This window comes from Calypte anna, chromosome Z, assembly GCF_003957555.1.
Source record: "Calypte anna isolate BGI_N300 chromosome Z, bCalAnn1_v1.p, whole genome shotgun sequence".
Lineage (NCBI taxonomy): Eukaryota > Metazoa > Chordata > Aves > Apodiformes > Trochilidae > Calypte > Calypte anna.
In genome coordinates, this window is record NC_044274.1 from 5,868,767 (window position 1) to 5,887,957 (window position 19,191).

The following is a 19,191-nucleotide window of genomic DNA, read 5'->3' on the forward strand; positions in this document are numbered from 1 at the left end:
TGAACTTTACAATGTAATGCATTCTGCCTTCCTATATGGCACCAGGAACTGATTCTGGATGTGGATATTAATGTTAGTCAGAAGTTTTTACTATAACCATTTTTCACTAGAAGGTGCTGATTCAGAAGAGACGTAACTTTTCTGCAGTGGGAGCACTTTTGCTGAAGGCTTCCTGCAAGTTTCTGAAGCCCAGGATGAATTTTTTTGGTCATTTTCTCTTTTTGTCATTTAGTCCCTGCTGGAAACCTGTAACCAGTACCCAGTGTGTGTCTCTGTTCCACTGACCACACTTTACAGAGAAAGAGTGGAACTCCTATCTTTATGTCTAATGCCTGTGAAAAAGAGCTACTTGAGGTATGCTTTGAGATTAGATTTTTTTACTCATTCATTCAAGTTGCATCCCAAAACAAAACTAAGACTTTATTATCTTTCTGAGGGAGTGGTTCACCCCATACACTTCCTAATTCTTTGCTTTTATGCTGTGGGCATGTACTGCCACAATGTATAAGCTTCTGGATAGAAATCCTTTGTTTCCCTCTGATGCAAAAAAGGAAACAAAAACATAAATTTGTAAATATTTTCCAAAGAAATCTGCTTTCTGCCTTGTTCTGTCACCACCAAATCCACTTCCACATATTCTGTTTCCACTGCTTTTACCTTGCAGTGGTAGATGGTGCAAAACTGTATGAACAAACCTTTCTCTTGGTCTGCAGTCTGAATAACAAAAGTATCTCTTCTGTTTCAACCACTAAAAAAATTCACTTTTGCTTTTGTTTTGTTTGCTTTTCATTTTCTCTTGAAACTTATTCTAACATGTTTTTGCAGTAGTTTTGTGTTTTATGCTTAACAAGGAAATGAGGGATCTATATGGGACCTTCTGGAGGCAGAGAAAAAACAAGACTTTGCTGGTGAAAAATCATGGATTTGCAGAGAGGAAATGGGATGCAAGGCAGTGAAAGTCAGAATTAGCAAGAGGAAAGATAATGGAAAGGCCTTGGGGGTGATGAAAATAGTTTTTCAGGAGACCACAGAAGCCTGTGCAGAGCTTTCTGCAGCTCAGACTTTAACCAAATGAAAACAACACAGGGTAACACCAGAATCCATATGTAATAATTCAGCCAATGAGGCCTTCCTGTTCTGTTTGAGATGTTCTAAGTTAACCTGAGTTTTCTCTTTTAAAGATCAATGTTTTCAAAGGTTTTATGTGTTTGGGTTCCATGCAAAAAAAGACACATTTAATTTAAAAGATTTTTGACTCTTAAGAATTTGTCCTTCTGATGCTTACTACTCTTTGCCTTGGACTTCAGCTTTGGTGGGTGAACAAAACACATTTCACTTCAGAAAAAAAACTGAATAAAAAGAAATGTTGTATTGGCAGCCTATCATATGCACTAGATTGTTGTACAGAAACCTTCTGTATTTCTTTAGTACACCAGACTGAATTTAAAACAGACAAATAAAATTTAACTTGCCTTCATTTCACAGCCAACAATCAATAAATAATACATCATAATATCTAAAAAATTAATAGTTGCAGATGACATACTTTGCAGCATTCCTTCCTGAAATTATGTTGTAGAATTCTTATTCTAATTTTTACAGGGCACAACAATGTCAAAATAGTTGTACTGGTTCAGAACAAAGGTGTCTTTAAGCTGGCATTCTATTGCTGAAGCTAGCCTGTACTGGTTGCTTACAGAAGAATATATGAACAAAATGAATTAAGACTGATTGAAAATCTTCACATTGTTCAGCAGTATGAAGATAAGTGTCTTACTGTGGAATGAGATCTATGAGTTTATTATAATAAATTTTTTTTAAAAATCCATTTTTTTATTCCAGCAAAACATTTTGCCATTTACCATGTCATGGGACAACCACACAGTTCACTATAGTCCATGTGCAAAAATATTTCATTGCTAAATAATATTGGCTTGTATGGTGAGAGCATAGAAAATAATTCTTCATATATTTTCACTGTACTCTTAAAATTTCTTAAAATTCCATAACACCTTGCATTGACATCAATCTTCTTCTCATTCATCTTTTCGACTAAAATGGATACTACTCAACTATACTTGTCATATAGTTAAGGTAGACATAACCTTTAGTGTCTATGGATATGCAGTGTTAAGATCTAAAAAAAAAATTAATGTCAGCAATGGTAAAATGTGTAATTCATTGTGAAACTGGCTATTCACATGCTATTTTGGGTAAGGGCTTTGGTCCCCATGTGATCAAGCCATCTACATGTCCTCATGGAAGAATGCTGGTTTGGGTGATCTTCACTGACATCAACCTCTCTTCCCTTTGGTATTGTAGGTGGTGTTTGGCAATTTTACTTCACTGATGGGAAGTATATATGTGAATATGCTTGGGTATAGCAATATTATGTCCTCATCCTGACTCCTGTTGTTTTGGTTCAGGTGTCAGTTATTTGTTCTAAATTGTACTGTGGTCTAAATGCAGTGTAGATAAGAGAAATACAAATGAAACAGAGGAAATACACTGCATACTCAACTCACATAGTCTTCTGTGATCTGGGAATGTGTAATCTGATATAGATGTCTGCTGTCTCTTTTTTTGTACATGGTAAGAAAAAGCAACAGTGTAGTACCTCAGAAGTGCAACACATTTTGTTCAAAACAGCAAAGCCTGCAAATGTGCTGGTATTTACTGCATCAGCTGCATATAAGCTCTCTCAACAAGCTTTAGGTTTTCTGGTTACTTTTGGGTTTCTTTGGATGTGTTGGGTTTTTTGTTTGTTTGGTTGGTTTTTTGTTGTTGTTGTTTTGTTGTTTGTTTTGTGTTTTTATGTTTGCTGGTTTTGTTTGTTTGCTTGTTTGTTTTTCTCTGCATGGGTACAACATAAATAAGGGGTCATTTAAAATTGTCCCTGGTTATTTCAAAGCAATGTTTTCCATACAGAAAACATTTCTCCCTGGAAACCAAAACTTTATTAAATATATGAGATCAAAAGCATGTAGTATTTCAGGAAAGGAAGCATTCTTTCCATCACTGATAATACAATAAATTCACTTTTTGCCTGCCTGAAATTGAGGATACAAGGAAAAATTCTCCAAAAGAACCTTCTATAACATTGATTCAATGTAATTCTTTCACTTTGGAAGCAATTTAAAAATCAGAGTTCTCTTGCCTCTCCATCAGCATTTTCAGAATCCCTCAGCTAATGGCTAGGAATACTGATTTGTAGCCTAAAATTGTCCATAGGTAGCATCGTAGCATCTCCCATTTAGTTTACAACCAGATTTCTCTTTAATAGTTTTTCTTTTTCTTGGTTGTCTTCTACCTTGATTTATTAAACTTGAAGAAACAGAACATACTTGAACCTTTTCTCAGACTGTTTTTAGTTTTTCTAACTTATTCTTTCCTAGTGTTTGTTAGTTTGTCTGTTTGTTTTGTTTTTTTTTTGTTTGTTTGTTTGTTTGTTTGTTTTCCCCTGCTATATAATGGTGTCTCCAGCCATTCACAGTTGCTGACCATTAATGCAATTCAGAGAATGGAGACGATTTTGGAAAAAACTGCATTCTTCATCCCTTGATGTTTGGCATGTATATGCTTGCACATTGTTATTACGAAGTCTATTTGATAAGATTCAATGGGCAGAAGAACTTGCAAATGACTTTTTACTTGACAAGTCAATCTAAACATTCAGGAATTAATTCCAAAAATGTTAGTTATAAGGATGTTTGTCATTTTTCCCGTCAGATGAAGCCATTTAGGCTGGTCATCTATGCTGGAGTCTTCAAATTCTCAGTGTTAAAAAAAAACACTGCACTGGAAGAGCAGATCTAAACTGTAGTGAATCAAGCATACAGAGTCACAGATCTTTGACTTGCAGCTCCTGGGGTCCTTTGATCGACTGTTAAAGAAAGTAGGATTTATGTTTTCTTTTGGAAACACATGATACATGTGATATGATGTCACATATAAATATGATCATACACAGCACACAGGAGAGCATGAGCATGTCGAAATTCTGGGGTGGAAGAGGGACAAGAAGCTCGTGGTGAGATATTCACAGAAGGACTACTTTTAACATAAAAATATTGTGTAATTCTTTACATGAAATTTATTATGGTTGAACTGATCAAAAGTATTCTTTAGAATAAATAATATAATCTCAACCTTTTTTTAAGCATGACCTTTCCTCCTGGGAATTAAACAAAGCATTATTAAAAAAAAGAGCAGGAAATACATTGAAAATAGCATACAGGAATAAGTTTGTTATTCATAGCAAAAATATATATTTCAGTGCTAACATAGGCATAATGCATACCTATCTAGATAATTAATGAGTGGTAGATAAGCATAATTGGAAACATCTGAAATTGAAGAATCTGAACATCTTTTTTATTCTGAAAACAAATCAGCACTTTAAAGTTACATGGTCATTCATGCCTATCAGGCTAATATTTATTCAGCTTAGGCACTCTGCACTTGCTTAGCCACATATGTATATAAAAAAGATGCTATTTGTCTGAAACAATGTTCCTTTTACTTATTGTAGTTACTATGTGATGTACACGTCCCATTTAAATGGAATGATTTTCATGGTGTTATAAAATATTCATTAAAATTTTTCAGGCAAATTGTAATTCAAAGGGGTTCACAATATCCAATTCTGCTGTGTATTAAAAGATTTTATTTATTTTTTTTTTACCAGACTGTTTTTACATGTATATGTATTTATTCAAATACCAGTCTTGCCCATTTATTCTGTTTTAATATCCTTCTTTAAAGCCACATTTTGATACAGCACTTTGTGTGTGGCATAAATTAGAGTTTTATAGAGCCTATTTTATAGATCTGCAAAAATTTGGAGCTATTTGGATTTCGAAGGAAAATGGTCACCACAATATCTAACAATGGTTTGGATTTGTTAGGTGTTTTAATTAACACCAGAAAAAAAGTCTAATGTATAAGGAAAATTAAAAATTACTATGGAGCTGGTGTTAGTACCAATGTACTCCAGCTGAGTCAACTGTCCTGCTGAGAAGATCACATGGAGTTGGTTATAAGCCAGTCTAGTTCCCAAGGTTCCATCTGAGCCCCGTGATTTCATTTCAGCAGTGACTGAGCCTTCTTTTGCTCTAGGAAGCATTCGACCAATTTCTGACATTATTCAGAATTGGTTTCTACATATCCAGCAGTCAAGAGTATGGAATATGTGGTAAATCTCAACACAACTGCCATACATCAGACCTGTTGTTTTAATATTTCCTTGTCCTCCACCCTCATGGACTAAAGGGCTTTGACGTTTGAAGCCAAAAACTAGTGGTTCGTTTCTCTTAGGGAAAGGGGCCTGTTGTGCCTGCCCTTGAAATTCTTGCTGTACTAATATTTAGTAGGGTTTAACAGATGTTAAGTCTCATTTTAAAGAACAGACAGAGGAAGATAGGTTGCAATTTCCCCCGTTTATATCCCACCTCAATTTTTTTCATATGGCAATTCTGAGATAAAAGGAAAAAAAAAAACAACTAAACCCCTAAAAGATCCCTAAAAAAACAAACAAACCAAAACCCCAAAACAAAAAAACCCAGCTGATCAAAAAAAAGCAAACAGTGCACCTCACCTCTGAGGAAACAAAATGATGTACTCTGTTTCTGAGCCAGGATGCTAAAACCCACACAGAAGTCAACAATCAGTGAAGAGGCCAAAAGGGTTCCTTATCTCTGTGATTAGGAGGAGCTCTTGACAAAGGGCTGTCATGGAAGCAGTTTTGGGACAAAATCCATGTAAAAAAAGGCTTTTATTCACTGTTGCCTAGCCAGATGATTGTGAGATGTGTTCTCATTATGCGGAGCTCTTCTGTGAGCAGCTCTCAAATTTAGTACTTCTCTGAATTTGGTTTATATGTAGCCAAGTCTGCTCATGTAGAGCTCTGGAGTGAGACTAGTATTCTCTACATACAAGTCATTACTGTTGGACTTGACATTACAAGAGATAAGTTCCTCCTCAGGTATGCCCCTAAGGCACTATGTGCACCCTAGATTGCTGTGAGATTTTTGGAGATGCATATTCACATGCAGAGAGTGGTAAGGTAGATGAAAGTTTTACACATCCCAGTGGCTAACATTTTTCATGTAACAGTAGAAACTCAGTAGGATGCTTTCAAATTATTTCAGTCCTGTTAGATTCTGTGCATTTAATGAGGATATAAATGGTGTATTGATTTGGGGCTGTCTCAGGAGAGAAGAGAAAGTGTTTACCATGAGTTCGGGTTATCCTCTGAGAATTTTCATTTCGGTTGTTACAACAGATTTCCTGACACAGGCATAGTTCCAAATGGAAACGGATACAGAGTAGTTGACTTTTGGAAAAAAAAATGGCTAGAAAAAGCAGCAGGCAATGAAACAATTTGAATTAAATTGTGGCACAGGCCCTTAGAAAGATCAAAACGTGTAGTTATAAAACATATGAACAACATCTCCACTGAACTGCTGCTGCTTCTCAGAGAAAACTAGGCAAATCACATTAGGCATCAATTTGTTTTTCATAGAACACTTAGAGTTATCTGATGGAGGTGCCTAAAAATCTGTCATGACTGAAAAAACAGGTATCCTGAAAATTAAAGTGTCCAAACATTCACAGAACTTAAAAGTAATGTATTCAACAACAGATAATATGAGTGGCATGAATGTTACTCCACGTAGATTTGTTTCCCTATCACGTGTATAGATTGAATGATCTTTTTTTAGCTACCATCTCTGAGTTACTATGAATATATAATGCTGCTTCTTACCATTTATATTTATCTCACTAAAGATGTAATAATTTATTAACATGGTAATAAATGTTTAATAATCCTTGTCTGTGTCTTTTTATAAAACTATCTCCTTAACCCTGGATTCTTGAAAATGAGGATAAGCATTCAAATAAAACAATTTTGTTTTAAAAATGGGTTTAAAATTTTGAAATTAAAATTCTATGCAGAATTTTTGAAATATTTAATTTTTTGTTCCTAACCTTTGCCACTGAAGGTAACTAAGATATTCAAGATAAAAGGCAGAATCTCATGTTTGATTAACACGCTGTGACTAGTAGTTATCATTCAGGCGGGGTGTTGTTTTTTCACATAAATTGGAATTTTGCTTCCAGAGCATCACCTGTTCCAAGTGATGCAAAGCAATTTCCCAAAGACTCATGTAACTTTCCTAAAATTTCTGAAAGCAGGTAATATCCAGGAATAAAACCATCTGTTCAGAAGAACCTAAGCTCTATGTGGTTAACATAAATATTTTTCTGATGCAGCGGTTTAATGAGTTAGGCATTCAAAAATGCACCAGAAATCAAATCAGATACTGCAGTGATGTTTTCTATCATGAAAACTTTTATGAATCAGCCTTGTAAGTTATATTTTATGTTTTCATGACAATTTTCATTTATACACATTATCAGGTTAAGAGTATTTAACAGATGTTAAAATGATGTAACATTTTGATACAGCAGTTGAGCAAATGCAACTTAAAAAGGAAGAAATTTCAATGAATAAAGAAGTTTAATTATTTTTTTCCATTTATCAGTTTTTAGTTATCACTGTAATGCCAGTGCAGCTGTAGATATAATGCAGACTTTTGAGTCACTTTCTAAGATGGTACTTGGATTAATGAATTCTCTGCTTGTTCTTCTCCCCGTTGTCACTTAAAGACAGTAATATCACTTCTTTTCTCTTCCCTCTGTCTTCTCCCCAGCAATGACAATGCAGTTCATAAGCCATCGATTCCCTGACTATCATGATCCAACTATAGGTGAGTAGACATTATCTGCTTCTTCAACCCTTTCAATCTCATTGCCTCTGAGATTTGCATACAGTGAGAAGTTGCTCCTAAGTAGCACTTAGATAGAAGCAAGATTTGTAAACTTTAGATTAAACCCTAATTTTATGATGACCATTGAATTTTCCTCATACACTTTGTTCAAAATCTCTTTCAACAACAGATTTATGGCTTCATGCTCTGTAAGTATTAATGTCTGTGCAATTAGAATCACAGAATAATATGCAAAAATATTACAAAATGGAAAACAGTCTTTCAAAATACTAAAATAATGTAAAACCTCTAGAGAATGTTTTTAAAAGTTTTGTTTAGTACAGTTTTCCACTATTAAATTTTTAGTTGACCTTCTCCAGAAAAAACAAGTGACTGCTAAACTTAGTACACTGGAGCTGTGCTCTTGGATCACATACTCTGTTGACTCAACTGAGCAATTAAACAAATGACACACATATATCTGTAATACACTTAATATGCTTTATATGCTGACCATTGAATGACTACTTGCAATGGTTGGACTACAATGAAACAGTATGAGCTGCAAGAGAGATCAGGGACGAATCCTGGTTGACTGAACTTCTGCTTCTGAAAAAGTTAATACAAAAGGGCTGTGGCAAAAATTCTGTCTTATAAAATATTTTAAATGTTTTTTCCCTTCTAAGTTTTGTGCAAATTTGGAATAAAATCGCAGGGTGCGAAACCAAGTAACTTTATGCCTTGAACAGACCCAGCATCTAGTTGTTGTATTGGGTATCATCTACTTACATCTGCTGGGAACCTGATGGATGCCAAGCTGAGCATGAGCCAGCAGTGTGCCCTTGAAGCAAAGGAGGCTCATGGTATCCTGGTCTGCATTAAGAAAAGTCTTGACAGCAAGCTGAGGGAGCAGATCCCTGCCCTCTACTCAGTCCTGTTGAGGCCCTGCCTGGAGTACAGTGTCTAGTTCTGGGGTTGACAATACAAAGCAACACTGGCACAAGTTGCACAGAGAGGTTGTGAAGTCTCCATCCTTGGAGATACTCAAAACTGTTTTGAGACAGCCTGCTTTTTATAGCTCTGCTTGAGCAAAGTCTTGAATCAGGTGACCTCCAGAAGTCACTGACAAACTTCAACAGTTCTGTGATTCTGTGATGTCAGGTTGTCAAAAGACTTCTTTTCCTACTCTTGAGCATCCCAGGGCAAGAACTATAATTATTGTATAATTGTAGTAAAAAATGTTTAGAGTGCCCTTAGTAGTTAGTTTAACTTAAAATAAAATACCTGTGATTTCATAAGCAGCCATTCTGCTAAGCCAGTTTTTTGTTATCTCTGGGATTTTCAAGTATTTCAAATTCAGGCTTAGCCTCTAGAAAATTACTGCAATGTTAAGGAAAACAATTAATGGTAGTATTTCTCTTGTTACTTCTTTGTTACTCCACATTTCCTAAATATTAGCTCCTGGTAAATTGTGGTATTTTAATGATGAAAAAAAGAAGATGTATAATCTCTTCATGCTGCTAGTAATTTTATAACCATTGAATATGTTACAAAAAAAAAAAAAAAAAAAAAAAAGAGATTTGCCAACTCTAAAGAAGGCAAAATTACTGTGGCATTTCTACAGATTCATTTGTTGTACTCAAGAAAATTATAATCATGAGACCTAATTGGAAAAGAGGAACATTAGTAATTACTGACAGCATGAAGTTATGTACATACACCCATCTTTATTATTAACTATCCATGTGCCATCTGTATTTATCTATATATTGTATCTTGCTGTAATCTTAACTTATTGGTCCCTAGATACTACCACAATATGAATAATAGATAATCATAAAGAGAAAGAAAGATTATGATGCATTATAAATACACACTGCAAGAATGCCTAAAGGACTTAATTAGAATGAAGGTCTTCTTGAGTAAGAAACAGATTCTACTCAGTAAAACCAACAGTCTAAATAGGAGGAGAGAGAGGGTGATAGGGCACAGAGTGATGAAATATTGAATTCAAACTCACACAGCTGGCTAGGGGTAGAACTAACAGTACAACTGAGTTTTATCTGTTCAGAATTCTGTCTCTTGGAACATGTTGAGGACATCCTAAGAAAGTCTTATTTCCAGACGAGTATAATCTTGGGCTAAGTACATATGTTTCCTTATGGATAAATAAGCCAAAATTGGACTCAAAACTAAAAATCAAGTAGAAGAAATAATTTGTTATCTGACCTCCCACAACAAGAAAATACATGTAAAAATCTCCGTACACTGAAAAAGCTTATACTGTTGAGATTGCCATTGATACTTTTTTGCCCTTAGTTTCAAATCACAGAATTAATCAGATGGTTTTTTTTTACCTGCACTGGTATCTATATGCTGATTATTTTGCATCAACCTACAAAAATACTACAGTTCAAGAGAATTTTTTGGGTTACTAGAAGGCAAGGTGATCTAGAAAGAGCACATCACCAGAGCCAAGGCAATGTGGATCCCAGGAGCTGCAGAGGGGAGATTATTCCTTGAAGTTCACAGGAAGCTAACCACAAAGAGATGTTTTATGCCATGGCAAAGTTATTTTGAGGCAGAACAGTGACCTGTTAGTATTGTTTCCCATAGTAACCCAGCAGCAGGCAGTGAAGAAAGAAAGAAAGAAAGAAAGAAAGAAAGAAAGAAAGAAAGAAAGAAAGAAAGAAAGAAAGAAAGAAAGAAAGAAAGAAAGAAAGAAAGAAAGAAAGAAAGAAAGAAAGAAAGAAAGAAAGAAAGAAAGAAAGAAAGAAAGAAAGAAAGAAAGAAAGAAAGAAAGAAAGAAAGAAAGAAAGAAAGAAAGAAAGAAAGAGGACACAGAGGAAACATACCTTCACTCCAGAAGAGTGACAAAGCAGAAAATTTAACATAACTTCTCAGTTATGTCTGAGATCACTTATCTCTCTGGAGATCAGTGCCTTTCTTTTACATTGTCTGTTTTAGGCCACTTTCATTCCTCAGCAATCTGCAGTTTCTGGAATTCATGCTCTGTCCCGAACTTCTCTGTGCTCACTGGCTTCAGATTTTAATATACTTCTTCAGAAATAATTTATTCTGCCTATTTGTGGTTTTATTTGTCTTTGGGCAGTTAAAGGAACAGCAGTTTCTCTAAGTGTCCCTGAGAAGAACACTCTTCTGGAAGTAGCAAAAAACGTTCTATGATGTGTTTGAATTATAATACATGGATTTCCAGTAGTAACTGACCTGTTGAGTCTACATGGACATTTTTCTTTTCATAAGTATCTAAGAAATACCTACATATTTTTGTAATGTTCCTTCACTAGCTACTTCATCCTCTGTTTTCTGTGGTGTGAGATTGTGGCAGTAGTGACCATGATACCTAACTGTGCAAATGTAGCCATGATTTAAGAAGGAAGTGGTGCCAAGTAAGATTGTCTATCTCCTTGATAAATGAAACTTTTTCTGAGCTCTGTCCTAATATAAAAGAATGGATAGAGGCTGGGAAATGGCATAGGCTTTGTAAATAAGATAATTGTCATTGAAATCCTAAAAGTCTAGCAGTTTCAGTTTAATGAGAAAGAATTAAGTAAAGCCTAGGGCTAAAAAGTGTTAATATTCATCCTGTCTATTCTAACTTTCCATCGTCCTCCCTAAACATTGACATGGGAGTGGAATAATTACTTCTCTTAGTTTTAATTTCTGCAGATAGCTGTGAAATGTATTTGGATATAGGTGAAGAAGACAGTGGGCAATAAAACATTCCTAAAGCTCATGAACATAGAACTGATATACTCTGGTTGAGATTCCAGTTGAAAAGCAGACCCTAACCACATTCAGTCCGTACCTATGATCTACAAAACCATCTTTTTAGGTTAGGAACACATTAAAAGCCTGAAACAAGGATTTTGTAATGTTTTTTGCTTTGACTGAAAAATAAATGACTGCCAGCTGGTTTTCATGTTTTATTCCACGAAAGCTCAAATCTTTAAAATCCAAAGTAACGTTTTTTTTTTCTTTTAGTGTAAAGAACATATTTCATCTCCTGATCTATCTCTTCCTCCATAGAAGCTCACCCATAACCAATTGACTCTTGAAGATATTTAAAAGACATTTGCTTATTATTTTATTTTTATTTTATACTTCAGTTGTAGAGTGATAAGACAGAATTCTTTATAGGGAGTTTAAAGGTGAGATATATTTCTCTTCATTTTAGTCCAATGCAAGGATATAATGAAAATTGCTTACTATTTGTCCTGGTTCGAGCCAGGAGTAATTAAATTTTCTATTTAGTAATTTTATGTTCCAGTTACATCTCTGCTGAGTAACTGCACTTGCTGTACTTAATGGCATTTTTTTCAGTCAGTGACTGCTTCTAGAATCGATAATGCTTGGTATCTTTAGTTACTGCTGGAGAATGGTGTGCAGAAACAAGGCCACTGCTTGGTTCTGCTAAACTTTACTATGCTCCAGACACAAAAGGGTGTAAAAGGTTCACATCTTCCACTCTCCTTATATCTGACCAAAACTGATCAAATTAAGTATTCCATCCCATGCATGTCATACTCAGCATAAATCTAAGGGATCACAAGGGTCAGTCTCTTTACATCCATGGCAAGCATCCTGGGAGGATTCTGTCTGCTTTTGATCCCAACCTGTGTGATCCTGTATCCAGGTCTTTCTGCATCCAGTCCTGTCTCCTGTTGAGTTCAGGAATCCAGACCAGGATTCTTTAAGCCTGGCCTGTAGCCTCAAGGGGGACATGAACACTACTGGGGGAGTAGGTAAGGAAATGGGGCACAATCCTGATTTTGTATATTTTTGTATATCTTCCATTATTTTCCTTTTTACCATTATTTTTTTTATTAAAATTGTGTAGTTCAGCTTCCAACCTCTAAGTCTCTCTCCCTTATTCTCTTCTCTTTCCATTCTGAGGAAGAAAGAGGGTTTAATAGAGAGCATCTGTCATTTGTTTAATTGACAGTCCAGTGTTAAACCTTAACACTGTTACTGAACAGAGAATAGAGAGGAGTCTTTTCATTTTAATATGCTGCCAAATGTCCTTGCCCTTCCTTATTCTGCTTCCCTCCAAACACACAATTAAGAAATTATCCTAAACACTGAGCAGCAATAATGACGCAGTTTTAAAAACTCAGAGGCATTATTTCTCCTTTTTTGTGACAGTGCCTAGGAACTTAGATTTTCCACATCATTCCATTTCATTCCAGTTCAACACAATGTTACAGATGCATCAAAGGTTTTTTTTTTTTTCCTGCAGTGACTTGCATCTCTAGCATTATAGTAGAAATACACAATTTGAATATAATGGTGCTCTGTACTTACAACATTTTTTCCCTCATCCACTGACATTTTTTAAATATTACAGGAAATCTTGATCACATAATGCTGCTGCTGTGAGATGGTGCATAGTTTTTCTTAAAACGATATTTCAGTTGGTACCTTGTATGATACATGTGCTCGCAGATTTGTACGTCCTTCATACCTATATGTCAAATGTGCTAATTTTGATCCTAAAAGAGTTATTCAAATAGATTCAGAACTATTTACATGTTCTTCTTTCTGTGTTTATCATTCATAGGATATAGATCTATAGAATTTACTTGGTGTTGTAATAATTTATGAAGCACTTCTGTAAGTCCAAGACTATTTTAAAGATTAGTATGGATTTATTTGAAGGAAGAGGCTGCATTTATTTCTGTTGGGATTTTTGGATTTGCATTATTTTTGTAAGTGATGTGGTTTTGTTCCATTTTTGTTCCAATACAGAAGCCTTCTGTACAGTGTGGATCAGACATAGAGTGTCAAAATAAATAAATGATCACAAGAGATGGTCCCCTCTTATTTTATCTGGTTGTCTTAGCTTGGAAAATCTGACGAGATCTCGAGGAATTCAATCTGCAGACATTTTATACAAATATAAATAGATGTGCATATGTATTAAATATACACTCAATATATGTGTGAATATTTGTTTAAAATATAGAGGAAATGATGATTAAAAAGTGAAATGTTACTTAAGTGCTAATTGTAATGCAGTCACTTTAAGTTTAATGCCAATTCAGGATAATTCAGGAATAATGACTATTTTAAGCTTACTACAAACATTGCACTTCAGGGTTGTGAGACATAAATATATCATTTTTGTAAGTAAATGGAGAGGGAAAGAAGGAAATTCTTTTGTATTACCTTGGGCAAAATTTCAGAGGCTAGCACTTCATAAAAATGAAATAATTTCAGCACACACTTAATATTTAATTGTAGTCAACAATGGGAACAATTTCCAAGTGTTAGTGGATGTGATCATTTTCTGGAACAAATGGATAAGAGCAATTTATGCTCTGTACAGTCTTTGGCAATATCACAGAGACTTAATGCAAACCGAGTGGAAGGAAAGGAAGCATGACACAGTGTAGCAAACTGGACAGCCTCCAAGATGCTCATTAGCCATGTGACTTATCTTAAAATGAATACATAATGCAAACGAGATGCGAAAGCAGCTTCCTGTTTGGGAGAGATATCACTGCATGAGATTGTGTCAAATGAACAGATGAGGGCATTAAGGCTGTGTCAATGTCACACTTTAATTGAAATGGGTGTGGGATGGGAGGCACTTCAGCATTAAGAGCATGAATTTCCATGAGGTTTCCTAATGAACTAATGCACTCACTGATGTATCAAATAAAACATATTTAAACTCATCTTTCATAAGAGGGTGGAAATGCATGAGTGAATTTTAGAAAAAGGACATAAAGTTTGCACAAAAATATTTTAAAGTTTTTCAATCTGTACAAAAATGTCTGTGCTAGAAAAGTCTATAAGTCTTTTAAAGGTACAACAATGAGAAAAGGGAAAAGCAAGGGAAACACCAGTACATTAGTAATGACAGAGTGAAAGAAGACAAAGATGAAAAAAAAGTACTGGGTCAGGACAGGGGATTCTTACCACAAAAGTAATAGTCAATTTCAATTTTATTGTTCAGAATGTTTCTAGAAAATTTCTACTCTTACCTAAAATACATGCATATGTGTGTACTCCATCCCTAATTTCATTCTTATTTTCATTTTTCCTCAATAGGTGAAATACATGGATTGAACTAAAGACAATGCAACTGAATTGGAGCTCCAAAAGAATTATTTTGTTTTAAAATTTGCAGGAGAGAAAGCTATAGTTACAATGGCCCTGAATTTGTCATTCTCCATACTTTTATTAGTTTTATCTGAGAATGGATAAACAGTTTATATAAAATGTTAAGGAAATGGTGCAATTTGTCTCCCAAAACTGTCCCCAAGGGTATTCAGAGTGATTGTATAGACACAGCTAAATTGCTTATGTTTGATATTCATCATCATCTAGAGTGAGAATCAGAGAACACATAAGAATAGTGGTGTATGTTTGAACCATAATTTTAAACCTTTGCTTTATTTCTAGTCTGTATTTTTTTATTTGTTGTTATTATTTTCATCACTTTGCACATTAATTAAAACCCACTTCTAGTATAAAGGATTTTGACTTAAGTACAGGAAGAGGAGTAAACAGATTATTGCTTATTGTGTTAGGACTAAACCTCACATTCAGACACCTAAATTAAAATGCCCATGCATGAGCTATCCTCTTTCTGGTTTTGGGGTATTCAGGGAAATTTAGGTCTTTGCTCATTTAGTTGATCGCAGTCTTCAAGAGCAATTTCTGATGTCCTACAGTATCAAGCTTTGTTTCAGGTTCCTGATTCAGAATGCTATGGATTCTCCCACAGATCTTGTATTTTTTTCAACATCTGTGTTATCCCTCTGTGGATATGTCACAGGAAATTGGAGGTTAATCAGAAGGTCTTAACAAGCATTTAAGCTTGCAGTTTAGTCTTGGAGATGCAGTTATCTGTCTGTCCACTACTCATGCCCTTAGAAAAAGTAACACAGCAGCAGTACTAGAAAATTTACTTTAGTGTCAGCAGTACTAGACAGCAGCTGTACCTGTGAGGATCACAGTGAGGTTTTAAGGAAAGGAAATAGCTTATAGAGATGGTGTAGAACTATCTAATTTCTTTGTCTTAAATCATGAACAAGAATTGATGCATAAACTATCACCTGCTATGAACAGATTTTGGAGGCTCTGAAACAGATTGTAGTTTTGTGAGCTGCAGTCAGCCAAATCTAACAACTCATTTGTGAGGAAAAAAGGAATTCCCACTCTTCATCTCTGCCTTTCTTCCAGCCTTATTGCTCTCTGGCATTCCTCAGACAATTCTGTAGGCTTATTGAACAGTATTCCAGAAGAAAATTAAGCCACCTCAAAACAACTCTAATGAATTAATGAATTTAATCACCTTAGTAAAAATAATACAGCAAGCTAAAAAAGTGGCAAATAAATGGCTATAGGATAATCACCTATGGGGAAATGGGAGTTTAAGCAGGGGCAAAAAAAGAGAAAATCGATCCTTATAGCACAGGCAAGATGTGAAAACTGAGTTAACCAGCACACACCGTCACTCTCAGACACCTTCCTGTGAGGCAAAATACCTTCTGAAGTTCACCTCTGCACTCAAAGACAATACGAATAATTACCTAGGCCAAAAATGTAGATGGATTAAACCATCATTTAGGTAAAAAATTTGACAGAAAAAAATCCATCAAAAGCTGTTAAAAAAAAAAGATTCTGTATCCAGCTTATAAGGACTCTTGAAAAGCAAGAACCTGAGAGAGTATGTCAAGCAAAATGATTTGTGGGATTTCCTGGCCTACAATCATGTTCCCAAAGCTTTCCAAAGAGGAAAATTCATTAGATGGACTGTTGATCTTCTATGTCTCTAGTATTTGTACTCTCATTAGGAACAATTACCTGTTCCAGGTGACCTTAATTTGTGGGCTAGTGGTCTGGCTCCCCTTACTCTCCTGTTTCAGAAACAAGCAAAAGGATGAACTCTCTTTCTCAAACACCTCTGCCTAATATCTGCCTACCATGAATGGAGAAGTACAGTACAGAGCCCTTCTATTCTTTCTAGACACCCTCTAGTTTAATCATATATCTGCTAAACACAGGGTGAACAAAACCAAGCAGAAATGGCATGGGGGCGTGCCCTTTTTTTGCTATTATGATTAAAATTTAAGAAGAAAAACTAAAGCCTTTTCTCCTAACTGTGACAACAAAAACATTTATGTCATATATTTTTCCCTAATAGTAATATTCGTAATAATGATAATAATGAAAAAATTTTCTTAGAACTCTTTCATAATAATATCTACAATATCCAGAATCAATCTGGAGTCAGATAGAATAGAAAGGAATACAAAAATATTTTTGGCTGTTCTATATAGAGCAGGCTTTTTTTTTTTTTTTTTTTTTTTTTTTTTTCCATCAGCTTCATACACGTTGAAGACCTTTATCTCAGCAACTGGTGTTTGATTTAACTCAGTCCAACCATCTTCACCTTCCCTTGTTTTGATTCACTGAGTCTCTAATTGATACATCTAAAACACTAAAGTAGCAAAAGTTGAAGAGTGCTGCTTCTTAACACAGAAGTGTTTATTGTAAGGGTTGGGCTCTTCAGGCCTTCCTTCAATTCTACAGTGGTATTTCTAACACTGACATTCATCCTCATAGAAAGTAAGGACATCTTACATTCTCAGATGCAGTAGGTTTTTAGTAGAGTTTCATATGCACATTTTCATTGGATTGAGACACTTCCACAATCTGGAGAAATCAGCTGCTAGTTTCTGTAGATCCTCACTGGGTCTAAGTGTGAGCAAAGTGCCCATCTGGCTGGTGACATTAAGGTAGGAGAGTTAATAGGTTTATACATAACTGCAAACTACAGGGAAGTCACATGCAGTTTGTGATTTCTAATTCATAATGTACATGTAACAAAATGTCTAGAGGTGATACATCTCCCCCTAACATCTCAAACTGTCCAGGTGAATAATGCTCTCAAATGAGAAATACTACAAAGAAACCCTACATTCTTAGGGCTAAAGTAGGATGGAATGTCATGTTATGTGTCAGCTGAGGAGTTATAAAGGTCCTGAGAAACAGGTGACTGAACTTGCAGTGAACATCTGAGTCATTCTTTGGCTTTAGCTCTGTGGCTCTGTGATAGACATCACAACCCACATACACTGGTGACAATTGAAATTAAGATCATGAATATTGAAGGAGATGAACTGAGACACACAATCTGTAAATAGGGTCACCAGTGGGAATCTTGCTTACCTATTCCCTGTATATAGTGATTTGTAAAGATATTTCTTAAGTAATTTTTGAAACTGGGAGAAACTTATGCTATGGGTTCCTTGAGGGGTATGATTTATCATGCCCAATTCAAAATTCTTCAACACAGGACAAATGTCTCCATTAACCTTTCTTTCATGGAAGCCAGCAGCCATTTACACCTTACTAAATCCATGGTACCATCCATGCTAATAGCCACACAGATGGAGTCAACTTGTTAATTACTTCCCCCTGAAATGACAAGTGAATTTGTACCTGTCAGATCCTTCCACTCAGTAGCACAATCATGGACTTGAAAGAGTAGTGAAATTGCTACCTGCTATTCTTGTTCCCCAAGATAAGGGTACTTGGATTCCTGTTAATTATCATGTTTTGATTAAACAGCAGTACTTTGTTCACTTTGTTCATGTATGTCTTTGAAGTAAATTACATTTTTTTCTGGAAGGAGAGAAAGTAATGATATGCCTTTATTAAACATTACTAGCATTATCTATATTGCAAGTGGTTTATAACAGAAAAGCAAATGCTACAGCAAAGGTTTCCTTGAGTTATCTTAGCCTTGATTTTAAAAATATTAATGTTTTTAAGAAATTCTATTTTCTGTTTAAGAACTGGCACTGAGAAAAATATATGTAACTCAAATATTCTTATTCACAGCAATGGGACACACAATAAGCAAAGTTTAGCCTGTTTGAATGACTGTAGTACAAGGTCTGAAGAATATTTGAGTGAGTTTTTGACACCACAAGTCATATCCTTCAAAATTGTTTATCTACATTTATTCACATCTCTACACGGTTGCAGGTTAAAATAACTGGTGCTTTTGTTGGTAACAGCTTTTGCATCATAAATGATAGTAAGCCTTTTTATTCAGATAGATTTGGACAGTATTTCATCCAAACCTCTGCTGCACCCCAAACTCTCTACAGATGCCCATCATTTATGAGGAGGTGACTATTTCACAATCAGGGGCACCCTACATGTCACAATATGTAATAATGTAATAATGTAAACAGCTTCTCCATCCAGATGTCTGTGGGAAAAAGGAAGAGGGGAACACTGTTTCCTATACAACTTTGTTATATCAGTTGTAGTTAGAACTTGATCAGAACTCCTAATGATCATGTTTTTTATGGTGTCATTGTTTAGGCTCATCTGGTATCCATCAGGTACCTACCAGGGAGGTTTGCATTCC

The 19,191-nt window shown here is 35.2% G+C and overlaps 1 protein-coding gene across 1 annotated transcript in view; it reads left to right on the forward strand.

The window, feature by feature from the left end:
- The window catches only part of RIT2 (Ras like without CAAX 2), a 186,401-nt gene that overhangs the window by 47,713 nt on the left and 119,497 nt on the right, over nucleotides 1–19,191 (forward strand). Inside the window, exon 2 of the mRNA XM_008498180.2 lies at nucleotides 7,716–7,772. Within this exon, the coding sequence (XP_008496402.1) occupies nucleotides 7,716–7,772 (57 nt within the window). The remainder of the gene's footprint in view (nucleotides 1–7,715; nucleotides 7,773–19,191) is intronic.